Source organism: Anser cygnoides, chromosome 1, assembly GCF_040182565.1.
Source record: "Anser cygnoides isolate HZ-2024a breed goose chromosome 1, Taihu_goose_T2T_genome, whole genome shotgun sequence".
Lineage (NCBI taxonomy): Eukaryota > Metazoa > Chordata > Aves > Anseriformes > Anatidae > Anser > Anser cygnoides.
In genome coordinates, this window is record NC_089873.1 from 151,669,326 (window position 1) to 151,693,853 (window position 24,528).

Consider the following 24,528-nt stretch of genomic DNA (forward strand, 5'->3'; position numbering starts at 1 on the left):
CAACGCCCCCGAAACTGGCGTCGGTGACTGCGCAACGGTCGCCAGCCCCGCGCATACACAGAACGAAACGCTGCCTGCCGGGCTTTCCTCCCGCAGCGCCGCCTCTCATTGGCTACCGAACGCTGCCGAGTGGCTTCGTGCACCTCCGGAAAACCGCCAGAGGCGGGGGTGGCGGGGAGGGGGAGAAAACGGCTCGAGCGCGGCGCGGTGCATTGTGGGGCGGGAGGAGAGTCACCGCTCTGCTAAGGGCCGCCATCTTGTCTGCGGCCGGACTTGCTGCCGCTCTCGGGGCCCGCTCCTCGTCCTCGCCGCGCAGAGCGAGGGGACAGAGAGGGGACGAGGCGCCCGGCCGGCGCTGATGCGCCCGGAGCCTCCCCGTGCCTTCCACGGGCGCTGCTAGCGAAGGGGGCGGGGGTAGTCGGGCGGCCGCCGGCGCGGCCTTTCCTCTCCTCGGCCGGGATGGGCCGGTCCCGCAGCCGCAGCTCGTCCCGCTCCAAGCACACCAAGAGCTCCAAGCACAACAAGAAGAACCGGAGCCGCTCGCGGTCCCGCTCGCGGGAGAAGGAGCGGGCGCGGAAGCGCTCCAAGTCCCGGGAGAGCAAACGCAACCGGCGCCGGGAGTCGCGGTCCCGGTCCCGCTCCAACACGGCCCCCTCCTCCCGCCGCGACCGGGAGCGCGAACGCGAGCGCGCCTCGTCCCCGCCGGACCGCATCGACATCTTCGGGCGCACGGTGAGCAAGCGCAGCAGCCTGGACGAGAAGCAGAAGCGGGAGGAGGAGGAGAAAAAAGCCGAGTTCGAGCGGCAGCGGAAAATGTGAGTGCTGGGCCTGGGCTGGGGGCATCCTGGGGGGGTAAGGGGGAGGGAAGGAAGGAGGTGCGCTTTGCCGTAGTGCCTTTCTCTCCTCGCCTTCCTCCCCCAGGCTGGAGTCCTTTGCTTATGGGGAAAAGGCGCTTAGGCCCTCTCTGAGGCCTAACTTCTGCCTGTTTTCCCGCCATCCTCCCCTTTCCTAAAGGCTTGTTCTATCAAGTGTGCTAAAGCCGCCCACTCAGAGCGAGAGCCTGCTGCACGTCGCTTCCCTGTCACCCAGACGTGCTGCTCACTTCCTATCTGTCGCTCTGCTGCGTTGCTCTTAAACTTCTTTCTGTCTCTGAGGCCTCCGCTCCCCGCAGGCTTTGTGCTGCACTGCCACACTTTCTGCCCCTCCCCTTCTGTGCGTGGTGCTTATTATGCGTCCAGCGAAGGCATTTAAGAGTTGCCCGTCTTAGGGTTTCAAGAAGTGCTAAGCAACCATTGTTGTAACCTTGCATTTTACTTTACTTTTTTCATTTGTCTTCAAATGGGACAGTGAGATCCAGAGACTTGCTTCATATAAAGCTTTTCCTTTTTCAGTTTGCATTGTGGAGAATGTAATAAATTCCTAAAGTCCATAAAGATAAGTAAATCGTGTTTAATGTTGGGTGTACGTTTTAAAGCGAATGTTGGTGTACATTAAAATGTCTAGCAATGTCCTTAAGTTAAGAAAGAGACCTTCAGCAGAGGTAACAATGGATGTAAGAGTTGTGCTAAAGTGATGCTTTTTTGATGCAGCCCTCGCTCCTCAGAGCACCAAGTCTAGAGATAGCACTTGTACATGTGAAGCCAACTAGTTCTGTTAATTCTTTGGTGGACCTTTGAATTTTATTTCAGCTGTGCTATTCTAAAGAAATACTATTTGTAGTTCAGAAGGTATGATCACCCTGAATTGTCACTTTTTTTTGTCGATAATTTCCTTTGCTAACTTCAGAATTTGAGAGTGATGTCATAAAAACTTAACGTAGCAATACAAATTCCCCCCAAATCATTACATGTTTTTTGAATCATTAACCCAAATTTTGCAGTTTACAGTTTTTTCAGTACCTAAACAAAAAAAAAAAATCCACACACCTTCGGAATGTGCTTAACAATACGTTTAAAATATTTGATCTGTTTTGCTTCAGTTGAGTGCTTCAATTGAAAGTAGCCTGTTCATTCAATAAGTTTCATGTAGCAACATACATTTCAAGTCTATTTTCTGCTATGTTTTCTATGCAAGTCAGAAAACTTTGAAATTGTACTCATGAAGTCTCTGCAGAACAAATATTTGGTTGATATTGGCAACAGAATAGTAAACTATTGAGTGAGAAGCAGCATTGGAAAAGATTAGACATAGAATTTTGATGTTTCCAAAATGCACTTCAAATTTCAAAAACAATATCAAACAATAAATCTTAATACAGCATACAAGTGTGATATCTGAATTCATTTATAAATTGTGTTACATATACTCAAGTTAGGAAAGAAAATAAGTAATTCCTTGCTGACTGAATTAACTAGCAGACAATTTGTGTATTGAAAGTGACTTTCTTCTAGTGTCTGTTCAAATCTTAACACACAGCCTAACTCCCGATTTTACCTGTAATTATAGTTTTCCATAGCAAAGTTTTCATAAAGATGGTAAATAAGCATTTTTTTTTTCCTCATAAATCTGCTAAATGCTAAGCTTTTACTTTTTTTGCAGATTTTCTAAAATTAGTCTTTAGGAATTAAATGGAGCATACTAAAATATTTTTACATTAATGGCTTCTCTGTTTCCCTGGGATTATTGCTCAGTAAGTCAGGGTGATAAACTTAAATCTGTATATAATGTACTATAAGTGATAAAAAAAGAGTAGTTGATATTCACTACCAAATCGCTGAGGTTCATATCTTTTTTTGTAACTTGATTTTCTTGAGACACCCAGTAAATGGTTAGAAGTATATTGTCGTTATCCATAAGCATAAGGTAGTCTTATAAATGAATTTTGAGAATAGATTTTGATCTTAATCTGTTTCACTTCGTTTTGTTTCCAGTGCTCCAATAAATGTAGTCCTGTATATTGAACAGTTATATTTATAAAACTGTCATTGCCTGTGCTTGTGAAAAGATATATTTGCTCGATTTAGTGGAATACACATGGAATTTGTGGAGGCGAGAAGAATGAAATCTGTGCAACGCATAGTGCTTAATTTGAGTGCATCATTGATTGCTGAGGATATTTGAAAAGTTACTTTAGGCGTGAGTGTTAGGTTTTTTGTATAACTTTGTACTATCATTATTCAATTAGCTAACTTTTATTCTCATTTTCCTTAATATTAAAGGAAAGCTAAAATAATTGAATAAACAGCTTTATGAAAAACAGATTTCTGTAGAAAAGACTTGTGTATCATTTCAGAACTGTAAAAGTACTCATGACTGAATAAATAATCCTAAGAGGGAAAAATTTTTTTCTGAAAAAATAAAGAATTATTTGGATATAAAGGGTATTAACAGATATATATGTGTGTGTGTGTGTATAAATAAAAAAAACTTTTGACCCCTTCTCCAACTTCCGTCGAAAAAAGGCCCACAAGTTAATGACTTGGCAAAGACATGGGCCTGATGTATTTTTCTGGATACTGATAGGGACCTTCTTTCCCCTCAAAAAAATTAATTCAAGATACTTCGTCACTTTAGAAAAAGAGAGCACTGGCCCAGTGTGTCATTGGAAAAGTTCGCTATCTGCTGAGAAATGGAAGAATAAATTTTGTCTTCTGGGGTTGAATGTTGGGGTTTCCAAAACCTTTCAGTGAGGGAGAGGGACTATGCGTTTGGTTGAAAAGAAGATATGTAAACCATTTCTGAGCTTTTCACCTTGGTATTTCAGCTGACTATGTAGATTTGCAACCTGTACTTCATAATGATAATATGTAAAGTTCTTTTTGTGTGTCTCAGTATAAATAAAATAGAAATATGCAAGAATTATGAAAATGACAGTATATTAGGATACTAACAATGATTGATGTCTTTCTGGTGCTGACAGGCTACAAGATAGGTTTATAAGATTGTTTTGTATTTTATGGAATATTTAAAATGATGGTTCAGTTTCAAGGTTAAAAAAGAGCAGCATTCTCCCCCAAAGCCCGTAATAATCCTAAATGAATAGTGCCATCTGAAACATAGCTATACAGTATTCACTTTGTGTAAAAAGAGCATAGTTAATATTCGGATATCTAATTGCCGTACTGTACTGGTGATTACTACCTGGAAGATTTTCTTTCTTCATTTGGTAGTAAACCTGGGAATTGATCTAATCATTCTGTATCCTTTTTAATGAAAACTTAAACAGTGATCAAACTAAGTAATAATGCTGTTGCTAAACATATATAAAGAAAAGCTGACATTTAAAAATGCTTCCAAAATTCAGAACATGAAAAACTGTAAAGGTTGCAAGGATTTATTTAGTGCTTGGTGTTGGTATATTGTGTTTTGGATAATTATGGTGGAAACAGGTTGCTGCAGTAGACAAGTTAGAGGAGAGCTGAAATATTTGAAATTTGATGAGGTATTGGATAAGTAGATTGCAGAAACAACACCTAGAATTCTTACTAAATATTCAAATTATAAAATGTATCACTTCTGATTAGTTTGGTGACACTGAGATCTTTGTTTTAAGACAAGATTTTGCAATATATTACGACTACCTTTGAAACCATGTAAATTCCTAAAGTGTGAAGGATGGCCAAACTTGGTGGAGTGGTGTTCTTTCCCTAAAAACTATGGGTTTTCATATCAAGAAGTAGTATGATAAGCTGTATTCTTTAGCTTAACGGTCTAGAGATAAGGAGCAATATTAAATATGGTATGGTCTTAATGGTCCCTGTGGTTGAAACACAGGTTGCCTGAATGTTCACTACAATACATTCTTCAGTGTAGGGAAAAACATTGAAATATCCAATCTACATGAGTAAAGCATAAAACTATTAGAAGTTGATTCAGTAGTGTGGCTGGTGCTCTGCAAAGAGGGCAACCATTTTTATTGATTAAAAAGGTAATCTTCATGTTTGCATTTTCTAGCCGTCAACAAGAAATTGAAGAGAAACTTATAGAGGAAGAAACTGCTCGAAGAGTGGAAGAGCTTGTGGCTAAACGTGTAGAAGAAGAGTTGGAGAAACGGAAGGATGAGATTGAGCGAGAGGTTCTCCGCAGGGTGGAAGAGGCTAAGCGCATCATGGAAAAACAGTTGCTCGAAGAACTCGAGCGACAGCGACAAGCTGAACTTGCAGCACAAAAAGCCAGAGAGGTAACGCTCGGTCGTTTGGAAAGTAGAGACAGTCCATGGCAAAACTTTCAGTGTCGGTTTGTGCCTCCTGTTCGGTTCAGAAAGAGATGGAATACTGCAAATCTAATTCCCTTCTCGTATAAACTTGCATTGCTGCGAAACTTAATTTTTAGCCTATTCAGAGGAGCTCACTGATACTTAAACAGTTATTCTCCTAAAACCTGAACAAGGATACTTGATTTTTAATGGAACTGACCTACATATTTCAGAATTGTTTGAAACTTTTGCCATGGCTGCAGGATTTATCAACGGTCCTTTCTTTTTTGGGGAAGGGTATTAAAAATCTGTAATTATGTATCCTTCATTTGTTTCATTTTGTTTACCTAGACTGTAAGAGGCTTTTGCCTTCAGTCAGGCAAAGAGCAGGGTCCAGCACTGAGCTGCAGTACCTGTCTTTAACGAATAGGTTTCTTACTCTCCATTCAAAACAAACATTTTCCTTGAGCATACATTGGACTAATTCTGGAACTTCGAGCATAAGCCCATCCACGTCTTCACGAAGGATCTATGTCCAAATCATTATTTCCATTTTTAATATCTACTAACAATTCCTTTTTTCCCTAGAAGTTATAAAAGAGCAGGTTGCCCATGTCTGAAGGCAAGCTGAACATGTGACTTGGGTTGTGTTTTTTTTTAATCAGCAGCTGGAGCAGAAGCTGAAAATGTCTTTCTGTGAGACAGTAATTTGCTACTAAAGGCTTTGCCTGCCTGCCTGCACCAGTCATTCCAGGATCCAGAAATGTCAAGACAAACTTTAAATTGTGTGAAGAAAATTTACAGTATACAGTCGTGTGTCAAGCACCTTTTTTACTCTGCACTTCATGTACAGTTTATTTTAAATGAATATATTGATTGGCTTACAAAAGGAGAGATAGTAGCAATGAAGATTTACCCTTCATCTTAAATGTGACCTGTCTGTCACAGTCTTTAAAATTAAAAAAAAAAGTTACAACAAATATTAGGGATATTAAATAACATTTTTTTGTAAGTTCAAACCTTGACTGTAAAGGAATTGAAGTTGAATTTAGACATTTAGATGTGTATATTCAGCAAATGCTTTATATATACAGGTTTTTGTTTGATCAGATTGATGAATATTTTTTTTTTTTTAAGTATTTTTGCTATAGTCAATATGATGTGGAGATGCCCCATCAGTTCTTTGCAATGCAGAATAAACTTCCATGCCTGGAGTGAAGTGTGCTAGCTAGTAGCTGGTTACTAGTCATAGTAAGAAGTTTTCTCTTCGTATGCTTGCTTTGTTCATATTAACTTTTTTTTCTTACACAGACACAAACCTCTGGCTAACTTTAAATCTTCCAAATATTCAAATAATTTGGATATATATTATGTGAACTGAAACACCTCAAAATCTTTCACGCAGTCTTCATATTTATGGGTTGCATAAAAGAGTTCCATAAAATTCACCAAGAAAACAACAATTACAAGGCGTTATTTCCTGATCTTGCCTTTCCTGGATTCCAGAATTCCAAGTTCAGACTGCAAATGACAGTTTCATCTGTCTTAAAATTGTCAAAATATTGAATGTTAAGTCCATTCTCCCCATGAAGGAAGCCCATAGCTCCATGAAGTATGGATTACCATTTGTATTTTTCACTAACAGTAAATGTATTTTTCTTATTAATTGTTTGCCTTAGGAATGATTTACATATTTTTGTTCCTTCCTATCATAAACATCTGCATTCCTCAGCTCAGCCTTCCTTGTATGTTGTTTCTTTATAAATGGTTGAGCTGCTGATGCAGGTATTGCCAAGCTAACAGTACAAATCATTTTAAAGAGGAAGCTGGCGCGTATGGCAGCCGAGGAGCACACTCTGCAGGACACTGGACAAGACAGTAAATATTCAACTTTTAATGCTGATTAAAGGAGTATAGGTAAAGAATACGTAGGTATACTTAATTGGTGAGACAAACTATTCACTTTATTTATATTTTATATATTACTTTTTAATTTGGTAAATACTATCGAGTTTTTGTAGTTGTCCTTGTTGATTTGTGTGATATTAAAATTGTAGTAATAAACTGTCAGGATTCTGTGCTTAGGGAGGGTTTAGTTGGTTGCTGTTTGGACTGGGCGGGGATGATTTAAATTTAGTATGAGAGATGAGACCAGTTTTAGTGGCTGCACAATGTACTGTTGTGAGACAAGATAGGTGGCTGTAAAGCTGCCACTTTAAGTCAGTTCACGAAAGAATTCTGAGAAAGATTAGTGACATACGGAGTTGAATGTTATACTTTACTAACATCTTGCCCTGTCCTCCCGTTTAGGAAGAAGAGCGTGCAAAGCGTGAGGAACTAGAGCGAATACTAGAAGAGAATAATCGAAAAATTGCAGAAGCACAGGCTAAACTGGTATGTAAAGACGCAGTTAACAGTTTTATAGAGGAATACAGGTCTCTCTGCCTGATTTGCAACACAATTAAAATAAGCAAATCAAAGCTTTCTAGAGTTTAACTTCTCTGTTGCCGGTTATGTCGGTAGCAGTGCTCTGTTTTCCTTGAGAATAAGAGACCAGACCCTTAGTAATAACATTAGTCTGAAGAAATACTACTAGTCATTTATTAATTTGGAGGAAGATTGCTGCCTTCATTATTTAAAAAAAAATATGTTTTTAACTGTATCTTATGGGGAAGGTTGAAATGAATTTGCAAACATACTCAGCTTCTAGAACAGAAATAACTTATTCTACCTTGTTGAGCAGGACAAGTATAAACTGGATTTGAGACTAGGATAAGGTTGATAATGCGAAGTGCTGAAAGAGAATTTCAACATGTGCTTAAAACTTCTAAGTTATGAAAGTCCATCTTATGTTGATCTCCAAAATTATTTAAGCAGGTTGCTTCTTCATGCAAATGTTCAGTATCACTTAGCTGATTCTAATCAATTCACGATAAACCAAACTAAGCTTTTTTTTAAATCCTGTTTGAATTTTATCAGTTTCAATTGCTGAAGTGTTTATAACCTTCTCAAGTAAGTATGATGTTTCTTAAAACTGCTTAAGCTACGTCTCCTTCAGATCACGCTCTCCACTGGTGTTTGTGCTTTATCCTTTTCCCAACCTTATACGGGGGGAACAGGATAATAAGGAAATCTGTTAAATGGTGTAATTAACAAAATAAGATTCAGAAGACCACCTACCTTTAGAAGACCATTGGAGTAGCTGTAAGAATCTTAAGTCAGTGTAAAGACTGACCTTGTTACAAATCAAATAGAAATCGCTTTGAATTAGGAGGGTCTTATAGATAGATCTCGGAGGTGGGAGACCTTTGTTTGAAGGTCTGTTATTTCATTATATTATGACTTCATCTGACATGACAGGTGTCAGGAAGATTTCTCTATTTATACACTGATTTTCGTATTTAAAATGTAATGCATTGTTTGCATAGCAATGCTGAAAAACATTGAAGTAAGCATTCAAGGTTTTGATAATGTTAGCTATGAATGTAAAAAGTTTCAGCGTTTCTTCTAAACTCACTTTGTCACCATTTTATAAATAGTTCCATTGAACCAGCTATGGCATCTAGCTCAAGTATGCTTGCAGTATGCAGGATTGGATATTGGATACAGACTTGTAAATTGCTGTTATGACTGCAAAACATGTTGGCCTAAATTCTACCGTTTTCATATGTAGGCTGAAGAACAATTGAAAATTGTTGAAGAACAAAGAAAGATTCATGAGGAGAGGATGAAACTAGAACAAGAGAGGCAACGTCAGCAAAAGGAAGAGCAAAAAATTATCTTGGGCAAAGGAAAGTCTAGGCCAAAACTGTCCTTCTCGCTAAAGAGCCAGGATTAAATTGCAACTCTGAACTCTTACAAGGAAAAAAAAAAAAAAGGAAACAAAAAACAATAACAACAAAAACTTTGTATGGTAGCTTCATGTTGAAGTGGTTTTTTTTTCTCTCAATTTTTTTTGTCTTTTTTTGAAAGTCTGGAAAGTTAGCTTGTTCTAATAGGGGCTGTGCTCTGCAATTCTTAATTTTTTTTAAACTTCCATTAAGTTAAACCCTTATCAGATCATTGTTGCCTTTTAGAGGGAAATCTGTTCTCATACGTTTTGTTTATGTATTAGTGGTCTGAAAGATCAGGTCACTATGAATGGTGGATGATCTGATAAGGTTTTACTTGACCTACTCATCAGAGTTTGACTCTGATAATTGACAAAACTTTATACTGGGTATTGCTGACTCCCCCTTTTTTTTTTTTTTTTTTTAAGTCAGTAAATACATGAGTAAATTGCCATGGTATTACTGGACCTCTGTGGCTTACTGTTAAATCAGTGTCCTATGATACTGTCCCATTGTTGCGCTTGATGTTCCTGATACAGGTAAGGAAATAGTTTGTCATTTCTGCTATGAATACATAGAGAGAGTTCAGTATTGTCTCTGTTAGATTTGTTTTTATTACATTGACAGCGTTCAACCAGCGTTCCCCGTTGTGTAAATAAACCAATTTGCTGAATAAAGTGAAAGTCTTAAATTCATATGTTTAAGTAAATTTTTTTAGTACACTTCTATAAACAGCTGTAAGTGACAATTCACATTATTAAATTCAAGACTATAGTGGTATTTTTTTAATTTTGCTTTAAACTATTGTGGCTTCTCCTACTTAAAATGCAAAATTACACACAGTAAAAAAATCCCTGCAGTTGTGAATGTTTTTAATGGCTGCTGCTGTTTTCATGAATGTTGTTTTTTTTCTTCTGACAGAGACTTATTTCAACTGTAGTATCGTGTTTAAACAGCTGTATGGCTTACTGCACCCACACCAATACTTCAGTATCTAATCCCCTTCAGTTTGCCTCATAATATAGTATATTGTTATAAGTGAAGATCATTACCATATAATAAATCTGATGGATCCTAAAGGATTTAAAAAATTAAATTTTTCTCCCCCAAAGGAAAACAGAAAGTAAGACTCTGTTTAAATGTATTGTTTTAGCCAGAAAGCAACTGTTACGCATATACAAGATCTTGTTGAATGTTACCCACTTGTATGTACAGGTTTTATTTTGAAAAATACAGATTGAAAACTATATATAGAATCCCCTTTTTGTTTACAATTCTTCTACCAAAACCTGGATTACTGTGTCTTCTCCAGTTTTAAAACTTTTTTCCTGTTGGTATGCAACATCTGTAGTAAACATAGGATGACAAGTATCAGTAGTTGCCTGAGCATTGGAATGTTGCTGGACAAAGATGGAAATAATTCCTGATATTCCCTACGGATCTGTTTCTGTAGATTTGGCAAATTAAATGTGAGAGCAAGTTGAGTGTGTCACTGACAGCAATACATTCAATATGCTTTGTATGAAACCTGGGCTTTGGGGCAGATTGATGTGTATCTCTTTGTCCAGTATGTCAAGAAAAAAATGCAAAGAGTAAAATACCTACACTATTACTGTATTTAAATTTGTCTCTATATATTGTATTACAAGAGAAGGTTGAAGGTTGCTTAATGCATAAAAACAAAAACTGAAGCCAAATAAATTGTGTACATGACCTGTTGGCAGGAGCAGGTTGTATTTAAAGCTCAACTGATACCTGTATTTCTAAAACAGAAAACAACCCCTGTTCCCTTAAGAGAAACAAGCTATTAAAAGTCAATACTCAAACAGACCTACGCATTTTTGTTTCCTCTCCTCTTCTAAAAGTGAGAAGTTACATTCTCATACAAGCAGCTCTGGGGTATTAGGCTTTTATGTTCTACGTCACCAACTTGCTGTCAAATAGTAGTTGTTCTTTATACTTAACCTCTCCAAGCTTAAGTCACAATTTTATTTCCGTTCACACATTTAGGACTACTCCGTGGACAAAGTCCACAGTCAGAATTAGCCCCTTCCACAATTCCACAGCTTCTTATGTGTGATTCCTTCTCCCGTCTCTCAAAAAAGTAAAAACAGCTACATTTTTTTTGGTGTGGAGGGAGGTGGGCAGAAATATAGTCAGTAAAAACCACTGTCTTTAATGTCTTAAAACACTCTTTAGTTGTTAGCATTTTACAGACCTGGAATGGGTGTATCTTGTATTTGCATTGTTCTGGGGTTTTCTTTTTTTTTAAATTACTCTGGGACCTCTGGGATATTGTTGATTTCTAGGGAAATAACTCTCACTTTGGAAGGGGGGTAAACTGACATTTAATGGTAAGAACTTCAGATGTTCTCATTTTCCTCTGATACTCATCTAATGCAAAGTATGTTAGAATGTGGACATGTATTTAGGTAATGATTAAACAGTGTAAGCTTGCATGTGTGTCAGTTTCCATGAAGATACTAGTTTACCCAGAAAACTTGCTGAAACTGCTGTTAGAATGTGTCAGTTGTTTGGTTTTTATTTAATTTGTTTTATCTTCTTACAGTTTGAACTTTAAATTTACAATTGTTGGTTACTCTAGCAGGTTTGTTGTACCATTTTTTTGTTCCCCCTCTCCACAGTGAGATGGGTAAGCATTTTTTTGTTGCCACCTGCCTTGAGCAGTAGTCAGTTTCTGTACCTGATAACAGAGGAGAGCTTAGTTTTTCTTAACCCTGTTCATAAATGTCCTGGAGAATTATTTTAATACCAGACAATGCTGCCATCCGGCAGATGCAGGAAAAGTAGAAGACAAGACAGCATTATCCTAGCATATCTGTATTTCATAATGGAAAGTTACACTGGAGATTAAACTTCCTATGTCCGTTATCGTTATTTTTCCAAGTACATGTGGAAGGCTGACTGCTGTGAAATGTATTGGAGAGCTGGTGTCCTTGACGCTGCTCAAAGCATTTTGGTTGGTGAGATGTCTTAAGCTGCCAAGCAGTGGCACACCTACATGTAGAAAAAAGATTCCAGTATTAACTTACTAAAGTATCAATACTTCATCTATTATCTTGTTTTTTTTAAAAGTGTATGTCTTCATCATCTCTCCTTTTCTCTTAATCTTTGTGCTAGCTCGTGAACCTTGACCTTTCTGTTGCCCTTGCTGGCCTGAGGATCAGAAACCCACCTTCCCCGTGCTATTAACGCACCCTCTTAAGATATTTGAGTGTTTCTCTGCTGTTCTAAAAGTGTACCCCAACCATGGAGAGGTCTCTTAGAATTGTTTGTGATTTGCTTTTAACTGCATGAAATGTTGTGTTAAACGTTTTCAGGGTATTTGGGATGTGTACTTTGGCAAGTGGGAGGAAAATGATTAGCTGTGCTCTTGTAGGGTGTCAAGTGCAAGTTCAGGTGAAATTCAAGTTGATGAATACATTTCAGTTTGCACTGCAGAGGTGATTTATTTCAGAAGGAGAATTGTAAAGTAGTCTGTGTGCCGAAGGCCCTTTCCAATAAGGGAAATGGTAGAAGTGCCCAGGCTCAAACAGTTTTGGACTAAGTCCTGTCCAAGTGGAGCAGAACCATGACTTTTTCATGCATCTCTGTTTCATTTTCATGCTAGTACCACCAAATGCATGCATGTCGGGGTTATCCACCTCTTCCAATGCCAGCTGAGGAGGGCTCAGTCTTCATTGATATTTCCATACAAAACAAGCTTATTTTTGCTATCACCTTTCACAGACTGTGACACGTAGAACCAAGGGCTATGCTGGCTCAGTGGTCAGCAATGTACAAAGAAACATAAACCTTTATACAAAGACTGGTAAGATAGCAGAAGTGTGGTCCCTGGTCTTGTTTCCTACCCTATACCGCAAATAAATAAGAATTTTTGTTCTCACTGAATGCTAGTGAGAATCAGTATAAAAATACATCAAGGACTGAAATGCACTTTTAGGATGTACCAACTTCTCTGATTTTTATTTCAAGGGTGCTTGAATTCTATGGCTATATTTAGGAGCAGCCAAGGTCCTTTTCTAAAGAGCTATGGTTAACCAAAATTGTGGTTATAAAACAGACACGGAGAAGACAAAAAACATCTAGATATACATTAACACCATTACAATGTATCTTCTGTATTTGCGGTAGAGTTAATGTTATTTTAGGAGCTTCTTCAAGTATCTAGCATGCTTGGCCTTTTGTACAGACAGTAAAAACTCTGTTTAAATCACTTTTTTAAAGTGTCAATAACCTGCTTTTATTTGTCATTAGATTTGGCAATGCTCTTCAGTTATATCTTTACCACTTTGACATTGGTGAATTTTCACGTAACAACGAATGAAGGTGGGGTTTCCCTCTTAAAAATTTACATTTATAAGACCCTGTCCCACGTATTCTCATTCCCGACGCTTAGACTGATGTTTAAAAAAGAATCGAGGATCGCGGCCCCAGTCCCGCTCCCGTTCCGATTGACTGTCTTTTTGTCGCGGGTTTCTTAGGATCAGGGCAAATAGTTATTGTTAGTAGTGCCCGCATCGCTGCCGGAAAGAAGCCAAAACGAATTATTCCGGGATAAACCCGACTTTTTTTGCCGTAAGGCTGGCGGAAGTAGAGGAAATAAAGGTTTGCGGAGTGCAAGTGGCAGAGTCCTGATTTATTTTTTTTCCCCCTTGAAGGTAACGCTCACCCAGCAGCTCCGTCCGTCCATCCATCCATCCATCCCTGTCCGCGGACCACTCCTGCCGGCAAGGGCAGGCCGGGCGCAGGGGGACCTCGGGGTCGCTCCCCACGGCGCCAGCAGGATTTGCTCCCCCCTGCAGCCCGGCCCTCGCCGCTCGGTCTAGCAGCAAACCTTCCCCGCGAATCCCGAAATCCCTCGCCGTGCGCCTTCCCCGTCAAACAGCCCCTGCAGAAGACCGCTTCTGCGGCCGCAGCTCTACTGCTAACTTCGTGTTTTGCCTTTTTTTTTTTTTTTTTTTTTCCCCACGGATTATTTCATCTCGCCCCTCCCTCCCGCCCCAGCCCGCAGCCTCTCCATCCCTCCTTGTCCGCGCCCCGCTCCTGCGAGATGCTCGGCGGCTGGGCACGGCTCCCCCGACCCCCTATGTCAAAAGGGGGGACCCGAGGAGAGCAGCGACTCGTTCTCTGGGCTTCTTAGCTGCTGCTGGGGTCAGCTCAGGAATAACTTTTGCTCCGCGTCCCTACTGCGCGGTGATTTTATTCACTCGGGTTTTTATAGCGAGCATCGTGGGGATGCTGAAGAGTAGATTACAACAGCTGTATTTACGTAAAATGATTAGCCGCTGGACAATAGGAGTCAGGGGATATATTTAGCCACGGGAGGATATTTTCAGACAATACCAGGGCTCTTCATTTCCTCTGGTTTACTTAAAGCAAGGATACGGCGAGTTAGAGGTCACAGTTTACTCACAGCTTTTACAAAACACCGCCCGTAATCTTTCACTTCAAAACAAACAGAAGCAGCAGCGTTACAAAAAAAAAAAAAAAAAAAAAAAAAGTAAAGCTGATTTGCACCTCTCTGTTGCTAGAAGCATTTATCGGGCTCCCCGTTTGCCTTGGCTCCCGCCTGGCCGCACACCACCCGTTTGTTTAAAAGTTGAATAATTAAGTACTTCTCTCTCTCCCTCGCTGGCGAAGGTATCCTTTGATGCCCCTCGATGTGCATAGATACGCAAGCCCTGTCTCCCACATGAGTGCTAAGTCTCCCGCCTGGGAATCAGATCCTATTCCACCAAATTGCGTCGCCGGATCTGCAATTCCTTCCCCGCCGCAAATTAAATTGAATTAAGCAGTTTGCTTAAAACGTATTCGATGTTTTGCGCGAAAAGGAAACTGCTTGCCTTGTTTCCTTGAGTGGTAGATTGCATTAGGGAGCCACCAGACGCAATTAGTGCAAAAGCTATGGGCCATCGAGCGCGCCTCAAAACCCTTTTTCCTTCTGTTGCGGGCGAGGGGAGCGGTCCCTGCCAGCGGTGCTTTGGGGAAAAGAAAGGGGAGAGCGATCGTTTTCTTCCAAATTGATCGGGGAAAGAAAGGATTTGGGCAGCCGTTTCCCTCCTACGGTCTGCTTCGCGTTCGCCTCAATGCCGGACGAGCACCGCCGCTAACCCGGTTTTTAAATAAATGCCAGTGGTACTCCGGGAATGAAATTAGACCGAATTGGCTCTTTATTAGAGTCTTTTGCTGCACGTTCTTTGCCTGCTTGAAATAAAAGGCTGGGAAATGACCGAAAGAGCGCCGTAATTTCCTGGGATTTAACTTTTAATCCTTTCTGCAGATACTGTTTTGGCAAAGAAATCCCTGCTGGAAGAAATTCGCTAAGCCCCTCCGTTTTTACGGGAGCGGCCGTGACATTACACACCCAGGATTTACCCGGGGTACGGCTCTGGGCGCGGACCATTCCCCAGTGCCACAGCCCGGGGCAAGCGCTGTTGGCTCCTTATCCCCAATTACTGGCCAATTTTTTTTTTTGGGGGGGGGGGGGATGAAGGGAACCGCATGGGCGCCGGCGGAGGACGGGACGCGAGGGCTCCGCGGCCGGGGGCCGGCCGAGGGGACACCCCGTCCCCCTCCGAGGGCTGCCACCGGCCGCTAGTGGGAGCTGTGGCCCCGTGGAAGTGCCGCGGGAGCCGCAGGGCGCCGGGCACCGAGCGCGGCGGCGGCGGGGGCGCGGCGCCCCCTCCCCGGCTCTCTCCGCAACCCCCGCCTTGGGACCTCCGGGGAAGCACTTCCAGCCTTGTCCGGGCCTAAGAACGAATAAAATAATAATAAAATAATATTGATACCGACAAGAAGTAAAAGGGCCAGGTGCCGGCGAGGTGTGCGGGGGTGTGAAAAGAAGCCGGATCCTAAAATTCCCCCCCATCGTCCCCTGTAAGTGTGGCGGGGAGGAAAGCGGCGCTGAGCGGCGGCCGGGGGACGGCGAGGGAAGCCGGTGCCGAGCCGGGGGGGCTGAGCCGAGGCCAAGTCCTGCGGGCTCAGGGGCGGCCCGGGGCCGATCGCCCAGCACGGCCAAACTTTGCGGAGCCGCAGACGGCGTGGGCAGGGCCGGCGGGGCACCGGAGGGGCACGGCAGGATGAGGCCCGCAGCCCCCCTCCCCACCGAGTGCCCGGCCCTTTAGACGGAAGCGTGCTCAATTTTAGCCAAGACTTTTTTTTTTTTTTCCATTTTTTTCCCCAATCTCTCTCGTTTTCCTCATTCTCGCCCCACGCAGCTAAAAAGCGACTCGAAGCGAGCGGGCTTCTCCCTCTCCCCGCCGGCCTCCCCCGGACCGGGGGGGGGGTGTTACGGGGCCCGGCGGGGGGTGGCACAGCCGGGGTGGGTGTTACAGCCGGGGGGTGTTACCTGCCGGCTCGGCACGGCACAGCACGGCCCGGCCCGGCCCGGCTCGGCCCCGCCCGCCGCGGCGGCGGCGGTAAGTGACACGCGCGGCGCCCAACCAGCGCGGCGGCCCGGCGGCGGCCCTATGAGCGGCGGCGGCGGGGCGGCGGGGCCGCGCTTATATGGCTACGGCGGCGCGCTGCCGCCGGCCGCGCTCCTGCGCCGGGGACTCGCCGCGGTGGCGGCGGTAGAGCGGTGACGACGGCTGCGGGGGCTCGGGTGAAGGAAGGCGGCGGGGGAACGGCGGAGGCTGGCGCCGCGTCTGTTCCGCGCTGAGCCCCGCGCCCGGCTCTTTCCTCCTGCCGCCGCGGCACGCACTGCGGATCTTGTAAGGGAGAGAGGTTTTGACGCCGCGACCCCCCCCCGCCCTCTGTTTTATTTTTAATTAATATTATTTCTCGCCCCGCGCCGGCGGCAAGGACAGCGGCGGTGCCCCCCGGGGGAGCCGGAGCCCTGCGGATGCGCCTCCCCGGGACCGGGGGAGGTGACTCTCGGAGTGGATTTATTGACTCGCGGTTGCGCCCGAGCTCCCCGAAGCAGCCCGGGCTGGTGCCTGTGCGGATTGCAAACTGCGGGCAGCGCTGAGAGACACGCAGCAGGAGCCTCCTGCCGGGGCTGTGCCCCCTTCCCTAGCCCTTTTATTTCTCCCAGCACCGTTTGCTGTTTTTTTTTCTACTCCTTTTCACGCGAGCCTTAGACACTGTGAATGTGTATGGCGCACTGGATCCAAATGGGAGTTGGCAGTTTGAGTGGCATCCTCCAAGGCAGCCGGCAGACCCCGAGTGAGAGGAAGGACTGAGGCGTTTGCTTTTTTTCCTTACCGCCGTCGTTACTTCGGAGGCAGCTGGGATCTTACCTCGCAGGAGAATCAATGCCCTACGTGCGGGTGGCATACATGACTCAGTAGATCTGTCGCGGCTCTCGCCAAGTGCATCGTCGACCCGCCGCCGCCTTGTGTGATTTTTTTTATTATTATTATTTGATTGTTATTTTATTTTTCCCACCCGTCCCGGCCTTGGGGATACCGGGCGCCCGCCCAGGTGCGGCGGAGTTGGCGAGGCGCCGGGCACGGGCTCGGTGCCGCCCGCGACCATGGCAGCGCGGAGGCGCGACGGCTCCGCCTGGAAGTACTGCTGGGGAGTCGCGATGGTTTTATGCAGAACTGCGCTGGCCAGGTCCATCGTTTTAGACCCCATCTATTGGAATTCCTCCAACCCCAAGTAAGTCGCCGCTGCCGCCGTCGTCCTCCTCCTCCCTCCGCGCGGGGGGACGCTGCCGCGGCCCCCAAGAGACGGGACGGGGCGCGGGGGGGGGGGGTGGCTGTCCCGGCAGGATCCGGCCCTCTCCGGGCCGTGTGGCGGCGGCAGCCCGCTGCTTGCCCCCACCGGGATGGAGGGAGCCAGGGGGAGTCGGGCCGGGCCGGGGAGGGGCGGTAGCACTGGGCTGAAAGCTGCGGGAGGGGTGCACGGCCCCGCGGGGGAGCCGCCGCCATCCCGCGGTGGGAGCGGTGGAGGCCGCGGGGCCGGCGGCACCGGGCGGCGCTGCTGGGAAGGGGTTGGGTGGGTGTGTGGGTGCTCCTCAACTTCTCCGCCCGCAGATGCAAACTCATCCCGTTTGACTCCGGCGGGGTTGCATCTGCGTAGAGCAGGGCTAAATTTGGTGGTGGAGTTGATGGTATCAAGGCACATGCCAGTGAGTAATGAAGTGAGCGCTACCCATCACGCAACCATTTAGTGTCATTCTTCATTAGCAAACCCAGGCAAAAAACTGCATGGGCTCCCAGGGCTTCGCTATCAAAGCACGGTCTTAAAATAGCATATCCTTTAAAAACTTAAACAGAAGAAACTTAGGCTTTGGGAAAGAAGAGTACTTTAGGAAGTGGGACGTCTTTCCAAAGAACAGTCTACCCGAGAAAACTTTTCTATCCCCTTCTTTTTTTTTTTTCTGACATATGCAAAATAAAAGTTGGCTTCGTCCGGCTGTGAAACCCTTTGAACTTTTGTGATTAAAAACACCTTAGCAATTTTTTTTCCCTGGCTAGGAAGGAATAGTCTGTAATAAGTTCAGGAAGTTTTAAACCAGAAATGGATTAAAATAATTTATTCGAACTTATATTACATCTTTAATATATATTAAAAAGCAAACTGTGTGCATTGTATTAATTGAATTTTAAATTTCCAATTAAACCCAGTAAGTATCTGTCTTGTTTTCCCAGGGGACTTTTTAGAGGAAATGTTAGGTTGCGATGAAATGAGAAGAATGGAGTATTTCCTGGACTGGGGCTTAGTTCTGTGCGGGTGGCAGGATTTCCAAAAAATTGGGGAAGATTTCAAAGTTTGAATTAAGAGTGGCAACTCAAGTTTATCAAGTCTTGCCTTACTGTCATCATTCCCTACCATTGTTCCTGCTGAGGAAAAACTTGCAGGTTTTGTGCCAGCAGTTTTAAATAATGAACTACTTGCTGTATCCCCGTGTGACTTCTTTGCAGAGAAGTTTTCTAATCTTTCATTAAAAAAAGTAGAAACTGATAGGAAGGCTGTGGAGTAGACATTTCTGTGTTTTTATTCTTAGCATTGTGGCAAATGTTCATTTTATTTACACATACACCAGGTGGGAAGCCAGTTAGGATAACAAAGTTTAGCTCCAGTCTCTGGCTCTGCACTTCTATGATTCATGCAGTTTTAAGCCCTTTCTTTGGTTTAAGAAAGGTGGTATGTCATGACACCTGAGAATAAAGAGAAGTAGGCGATTATAAGGCGGGCTTTACGGTGCTGTTTGAGTTTTCAGAAGTCACAGGCTGTGAGCTGGGGCTGCATTGCATTAGTGGGCCTACTGTGCTTGTGGAAAACAGGCTCGGCTCAGCCCTGGAGGTTTGCATCACCAGCCCTGTGCTCGGTGTTTTCCTACAGAGGTCACTCTTCCAATGCAGAACAGCTTGCTGCTCTGGCCTCTCCTCTGCTGCTCCTCCAGTTCCAACCTGCTTTCCCTTTTTTTTTAAACTTACCTTGTAGCTTTTATTAGCCATCAGTGAAATTAAAGTATCCAAGCAGCAGAATTTAACCCATCTTATAGTGCCTGGGGATATGCTGCCGTTATCAAATACAAGTTGTGTTTCCATTTGGGTAATCCTAAACTATTTGATTACAAAAAAGGTTTGAATGTTGTTAATGGTAGATCTAATGATAATATCTAATTGCTTTTTCAACTTAAATGCACACTTAAAAATAGGTTCTGCTGTTGATGTAATTGAGTTTTCTTGAGTGATTCATTGAGGCTTAATCACCACAGTGAAGAAGTACACTATTAAAATTAGTCTTTTCAATTGCTGGGGATAGTGATTTATAGGCCACTTGGAGGCCCATACTTTGAGGAAGCTTACAAATGCATTACCGATATTGCTGTTGGTGAGACAGCTCCACTTCTCAGAGCAGGATTTCTTACTAATTCTTGTCACAATTGTTTGCCCAAAGGATACTGAATAATTTCTCCTTAGACAAGGTTGTCCTTGCTTGGGATTCAACACGCTTGAGAAGTAAGCTGCTGAAAGGATCTCAGCATAGTATAATAAAGCTCCTTTCTAGGTTTGAAATAATAACTATCTTTTGGTACTGGTTAATTTATTCAGGGAAGCTATTCATTTAACTCTATTGAAAGCCTCAACACATAAATCTGCTGAACAGGTAGGCAATTAAATGCTGGGAGAAGTTATTAGTCAGGTTAATATAAAGTAAGAAATAATAAATTTTAGGTTAAGGTGAACATATAAACTGAATTGGTTTTGCACTGAAGTTTAGAGGTTGTAATTTTTAGCAGGTGGCTGGGATTGAGAGCACACAGTAGCTGTTTGAACACAGACTTCCCTGCCCTGCTCATGCTCAGCTCCTTTCTCCCTTCCTTGAGCTCTACTTTCATTGCCTCCACCGAGTCACAAGAGGTGCATTTTAAGTGACATAAGATAATTATACCTCTGACTTTATAGCTTGAGAGGTTAAATGTCATCATTGCAGATGGTTTTGTAGATGTTAGACTTCTCATTTGAAGAAAGTTAGTTCTCATGATCTTGAAAATGCAGTGAGAAATTATTCTGTAGACTTAACTCCTGTTGACACTTTTTAATCAGGGACTTTCTGCCTGTGCGGTTTCTGCCAAGATAAACAATATATATAGATAGCACGGATTACCTCAATTTCACCTCCCAAGCACTCAACACTGCCTCTGAAATGTATGACAGAGCATAGCGTTGTGGAGTGCATTTCAGTCAAACCTTCGCAAAATCTCATTCAAAACCCATTGTTTCTGTCTGAGTGTCTATGCCTTGCATGCTATAGGCTGGTGAGTGAGGCAGTTCTCCTTGGTAACATGTGGAAGCTTATCCTCAAAACTGCTGCATTTGACACTGATTAAGTTAGATTACATAGCTGTTTCTCTCTATCTCTTATAACCAATTATATATGGGATATTTCACAGCCCATCTCTGAATGAATGCTCACATGTCAGAAACTGATAAAATAAACTACAATTGATGACCCTGTTAAATGGGCTATTCAGTAGCATATAGACTAGTCTGCTTCTCATTATTTCTGAAATTCTTATTTTTGTAGGTAAACAAATGCACATTCACTACCGATTGAATAGCCCCTTGAACTATGCTCTGCAGTTTGCATTTGGGTTAATCTTGTCGGTTTTAATATAGAGAGAAAAAAGGGGAAAGCACCAGGGGTGGAATTGTTAGTGCTTTCACATCCACATTCCTCACGTTTTGTCAGGATGATAAACTGTAGGTAATGGACAGTCCTTGTTTCACAGGACAAGTGAGTCTGCCGAAGCACAAAGAGCTTGCTAAAACGATACCTCACAACATGTTTGGTAGCCTCTTGCTAGACAAGAATTTATTTGGGAGTCCGGTGTCATGGGAGCACACTTTCTAACCTCAACAATTGCAGCTTCAAGCTGAAGAAACAGGAGTGGAAGGTTAAAATGATTTAAACACATGCTTCTAAATTGTACCCAAAACATAGCTGTTGACACTTGGCATGCTTATACAAGAAGTGAGTGGTGTCTTCCAGTCCATTTGTTATCTCTGGTGTTTGTAGCCAGGTCTTAACACAAGTGAATTAGCAAACTCAATTCAGAACAAAGTAATGTCCAGATTTTTCAGTTGGTTATTTTCCCCTAGTCTTTCACAGGGGGAGTATAATTGATACATTATTTATTGTAATTATCATAAAGCATGTTATCTGTAAGCTGTGCCATGTTGTTTCACTTTGTCTAATGGAGTAATTGCATTCAGAAAGGCAGTGACTAAAAGTCAAGCTAAAATTGCCATGTCCCCCCTTTTTCCACACACAAGAATGCCTCCCTCCCTCTCTTTTTTCTTCCTCTTTCCTGTTTTGTTGCAAGGAGATTGCATCCCTTGAGGTGTGACAATTAGGATTGTCGCAAATTCGGTCAAGGTTTCTGTAATGGAAAGGCAGCAGAGGGCCTGAGGTGACTACAGTGGCATGCTGGCCAGGACAAGCCTTGGAGACTTGCACAGCAGCCAGAACCAGGGCCTTTTAGACGATCTGGTCTTCATGTGTCGTGCAACCTGCGGTACTAGAAATTGCTTGTTGCAAATGAGAAGAAAGTCTTCTGAGAAAAAAGTAGTGATTAAAATGTTATTCATGTGTGCCTAATGTCTGCCTTCCTTGACTGCTGACATAAAGAAACCTGTTTTTCAGGTCATTTATCATACATCTACATGGATTTGCTTATGAGCTCATTCTTTGTGAGGCGTTGTGGAAACTTAAATAGGAATGTTACACTGCTTGAAATATTTTGATTAAAATATGCAGTGCCATAGAACTATAAACTTTTAACCAGAGCACTCTTCTCTCGAGTGAGGCTTTTTCTAGGGTGGAGGGGGAAGGGAGCGGCAAGGGAGAAGAGTTTGGGAGGGAGTTGCCTGAAAAGCAGAGGAAGGGAGGATGGCAAATAGACAGTGTTAGAAGAGCTTGGAAAAACTCCTGTGGCTTCATTGTCTCTTTAAAGCTGGAGAACACAAAGACAAATGCAGTTCAGCCTTTCTCCCATGATGGAAAATGTAAACCGTTGACACAGCTCCCATGTTTAACTTGTTTAATTCTCATTTTAAATTCAGTACTATACCAGCCGTGTGAACTCTGAAGATTTCTTTAGTAATCCATTTTGTAGTTCCGAATCAAAAACAAAGTGAAAAGGTCTGACACAATTTGCTTTTATTTTTAGGCAAATCAACCCTGGTCATAGTTAATAAGGGGATTACAACCCAGACTAGGTCTTTACAGATGTAATGTAAATCAAGGGCAGAGTATAAAGAAACTGATCCCTTTTGATTGAAGTATGGTAAAAAGGCATAGAGAAACTAGCAGCAGTAATCTGATTGTATGGCAATAAAACCACCATTTTCTGTCTTTCAGATAAAAATAATGTGGTAAATCCATGCAGTTCATAAGATGTAAAGGCAGATAAAGGGTGATGCCATGGCAACATATAGATTAGCTTGATGTTAGAAATGACACGTCTCTGAAAGGGGTGCTGGAGACTAAGGGCCTTGCTCCGGGCTGCGAGGCATTATGTGAGAGCCGCACAAAACTCGGGGCCGGGATTAGGCTGTATGAAAGGCCTACTTGTGGCTCGGGCTGGTTAAAGCAGCGAAGAAAAGCTGCTCAGTTCTTGCTCATTGGTGGCGTATAATATGGTAAAGATAGATTTCATTTGCTGCTCCGTCTGGAGCGGGGGCCGGCTGAAGCTTGAGGCTGTGGCAGTGGTGAGGCAGGGATGGCTCTCCTCGTCCAGGCCTGGCCCTGCAGCAGCCGTGCTGTCGGGTGGGCTGCTCGCATGCCTGGCCGTCCTTCACTGGGGGCAGGGGGAACAGGTGGGGCTGGGGTTAGCTGGAAGGAGAACAGAGACCAGGAGAACAGATTTTGGCTCTGTTACGGGCCAAGGTCTCGATCCCTCACTCCATGGGAACAGCACTGACAAACATACTGCATTGTCCGTGCCCCAGCCAGGTGTTTCAGCGTTTCTTATGTTTCCCACCCTGCAAAAATATAAAAGAAGAAAAAAAAAACAGCAACAAAACGCCAACAACCCAAAACAGCATTAATTCCTATTTGCCAGTAAAACTGCAGATAATCAAATTGATTGGCTTAGTCTCTGGGTGGTATTTATTCCTGAAAGGCTGGCTGAGATCTAGAAATGAACGAGATAAGCATCTGCCCCCCCCCCCCCCCATCATTGGGATGAGTTTGCTGTCAGCCTCTTGCGTTCAGCCAGCAGAGATTGTAGCCATTGCTTTGTCATTTATTTTAAGCGATCTGCAGCTGTAAAGGTAGTAAAATACCTCTCCCAGTGCAGCTGCCTGTTTTTTTTCCCCTGCCTTTTCTCTTAAAGAGCTTTCCAAGTAGTTATAGCTTGCTTTTCTACCCAAATGACAACCATAAACACCCAGAGCTTAAAGTCAGCATTACGTTGCAAATCGGGGTACCATTCAAATGAGAAATATTTACTTTATTGCCTGCTCATTTGTCTGCTGAGGGGAAAAAGAAAGCATTCTGCATTTGTTAGGCAGAGTCTAGACATAAGGGAAAAAAAACACCGAAGTCTACAATAACAGTTGTGTCTTTCTTTAGTGGGAACGAGCCTCGGATGAGCTCGGCAAAATAGGATTCATGCTGTTTGTTTGGCAGTGGCTTGGACACTTTTTAAGGTTCTTTTTTTCCCCCATTTTCTATTTTGTTATAAAGATGTTAATTATATGCTTAAATTTATCATTCTTATCCTACCCCATGGTAGAGTGGAAAGCTTCACAATCTGACTGAAAAGGCAACTCCAGAACCCAAGCTGTCAAGCTGCTGATGCGATTTAACAAACGAAAAATAAACAAGTGCATATAGGGAGCCGAACAGATTGGCAAAAGTCTGAAGTACTCAGATATGTTTCCTCTCTTGCAGCTTAACCTTCAGAAATCTATATCAAAAGATCCAATTCATTTGCTGAAATTCTCCAAAGCACAGGGGCACCCTCATCTAATTTACAGGCCGGTCACATCCAAGCACCTTGCATTCTGCATTTGACAATGATTGCTAATGGGCCATTCAACTAAAGTATTTGCTTGTTAACAGGGAACAGAGCAT

The 24,528-nt window shown here is 43.2% G+C and overlaps 2 protein-coding genes across 3 annotated transcripts in view; both read left to right on the forward strand.

The window, feature by feature from the left end:
- Positions 1-202: 202 nt before the first annotated feature.
- On the forward strand, positions 203-10,794 carry ARGLU1 (arginine and glutamate rich 1). Of its 2 annotated transcripts, none has more exons than XR_007169720.2 (4): positions 203-815; positions 4,894-5,119; positions 6,955-7,528; positions 8,808-8,900. XR_007169720.2 is itself a non-coding variant. In XM_013195076.3 (4 exons), exons 1-4 carry the CDS (start codon positions 460-462, stop codon positions 8,970-8,972), a joined length of 831 nt encoding a protein of 276 aa, XP_013050530.2. In that variant the 5' UTR covers positions 205-459; the 3' UTR covers positions 8,973-10,794. The 2 variants fall into 2 exon arrangements, 1 of the variants encoding a protein (XP_013050530.2); XM_013195076.3 differs by having other exon boundaries at positions 205-815; positions 7,445-7,528; positions 8,808-10,794.
- Positions 10,795-16,496: 5,702 nt separating this feature from the next.
- Positions 16,497-24,528, forward strand: part of EFNB2 (ephrin B2) — a 42,484-nt gene continuing 34,452 nt past the window's right edge. The window contains exon 1 of the mRNA XM_048080796.2: positions 16,497-17,592. Within this exon, the coding sequence (XP_047936753.1) occupies positions 17,465-17,592 (128 nt within the window). The 5' untranslated portion in view covers positions 16,497-17,464. The remainder of the gene's footprint in view (positions 17,593-24,528) is intronic.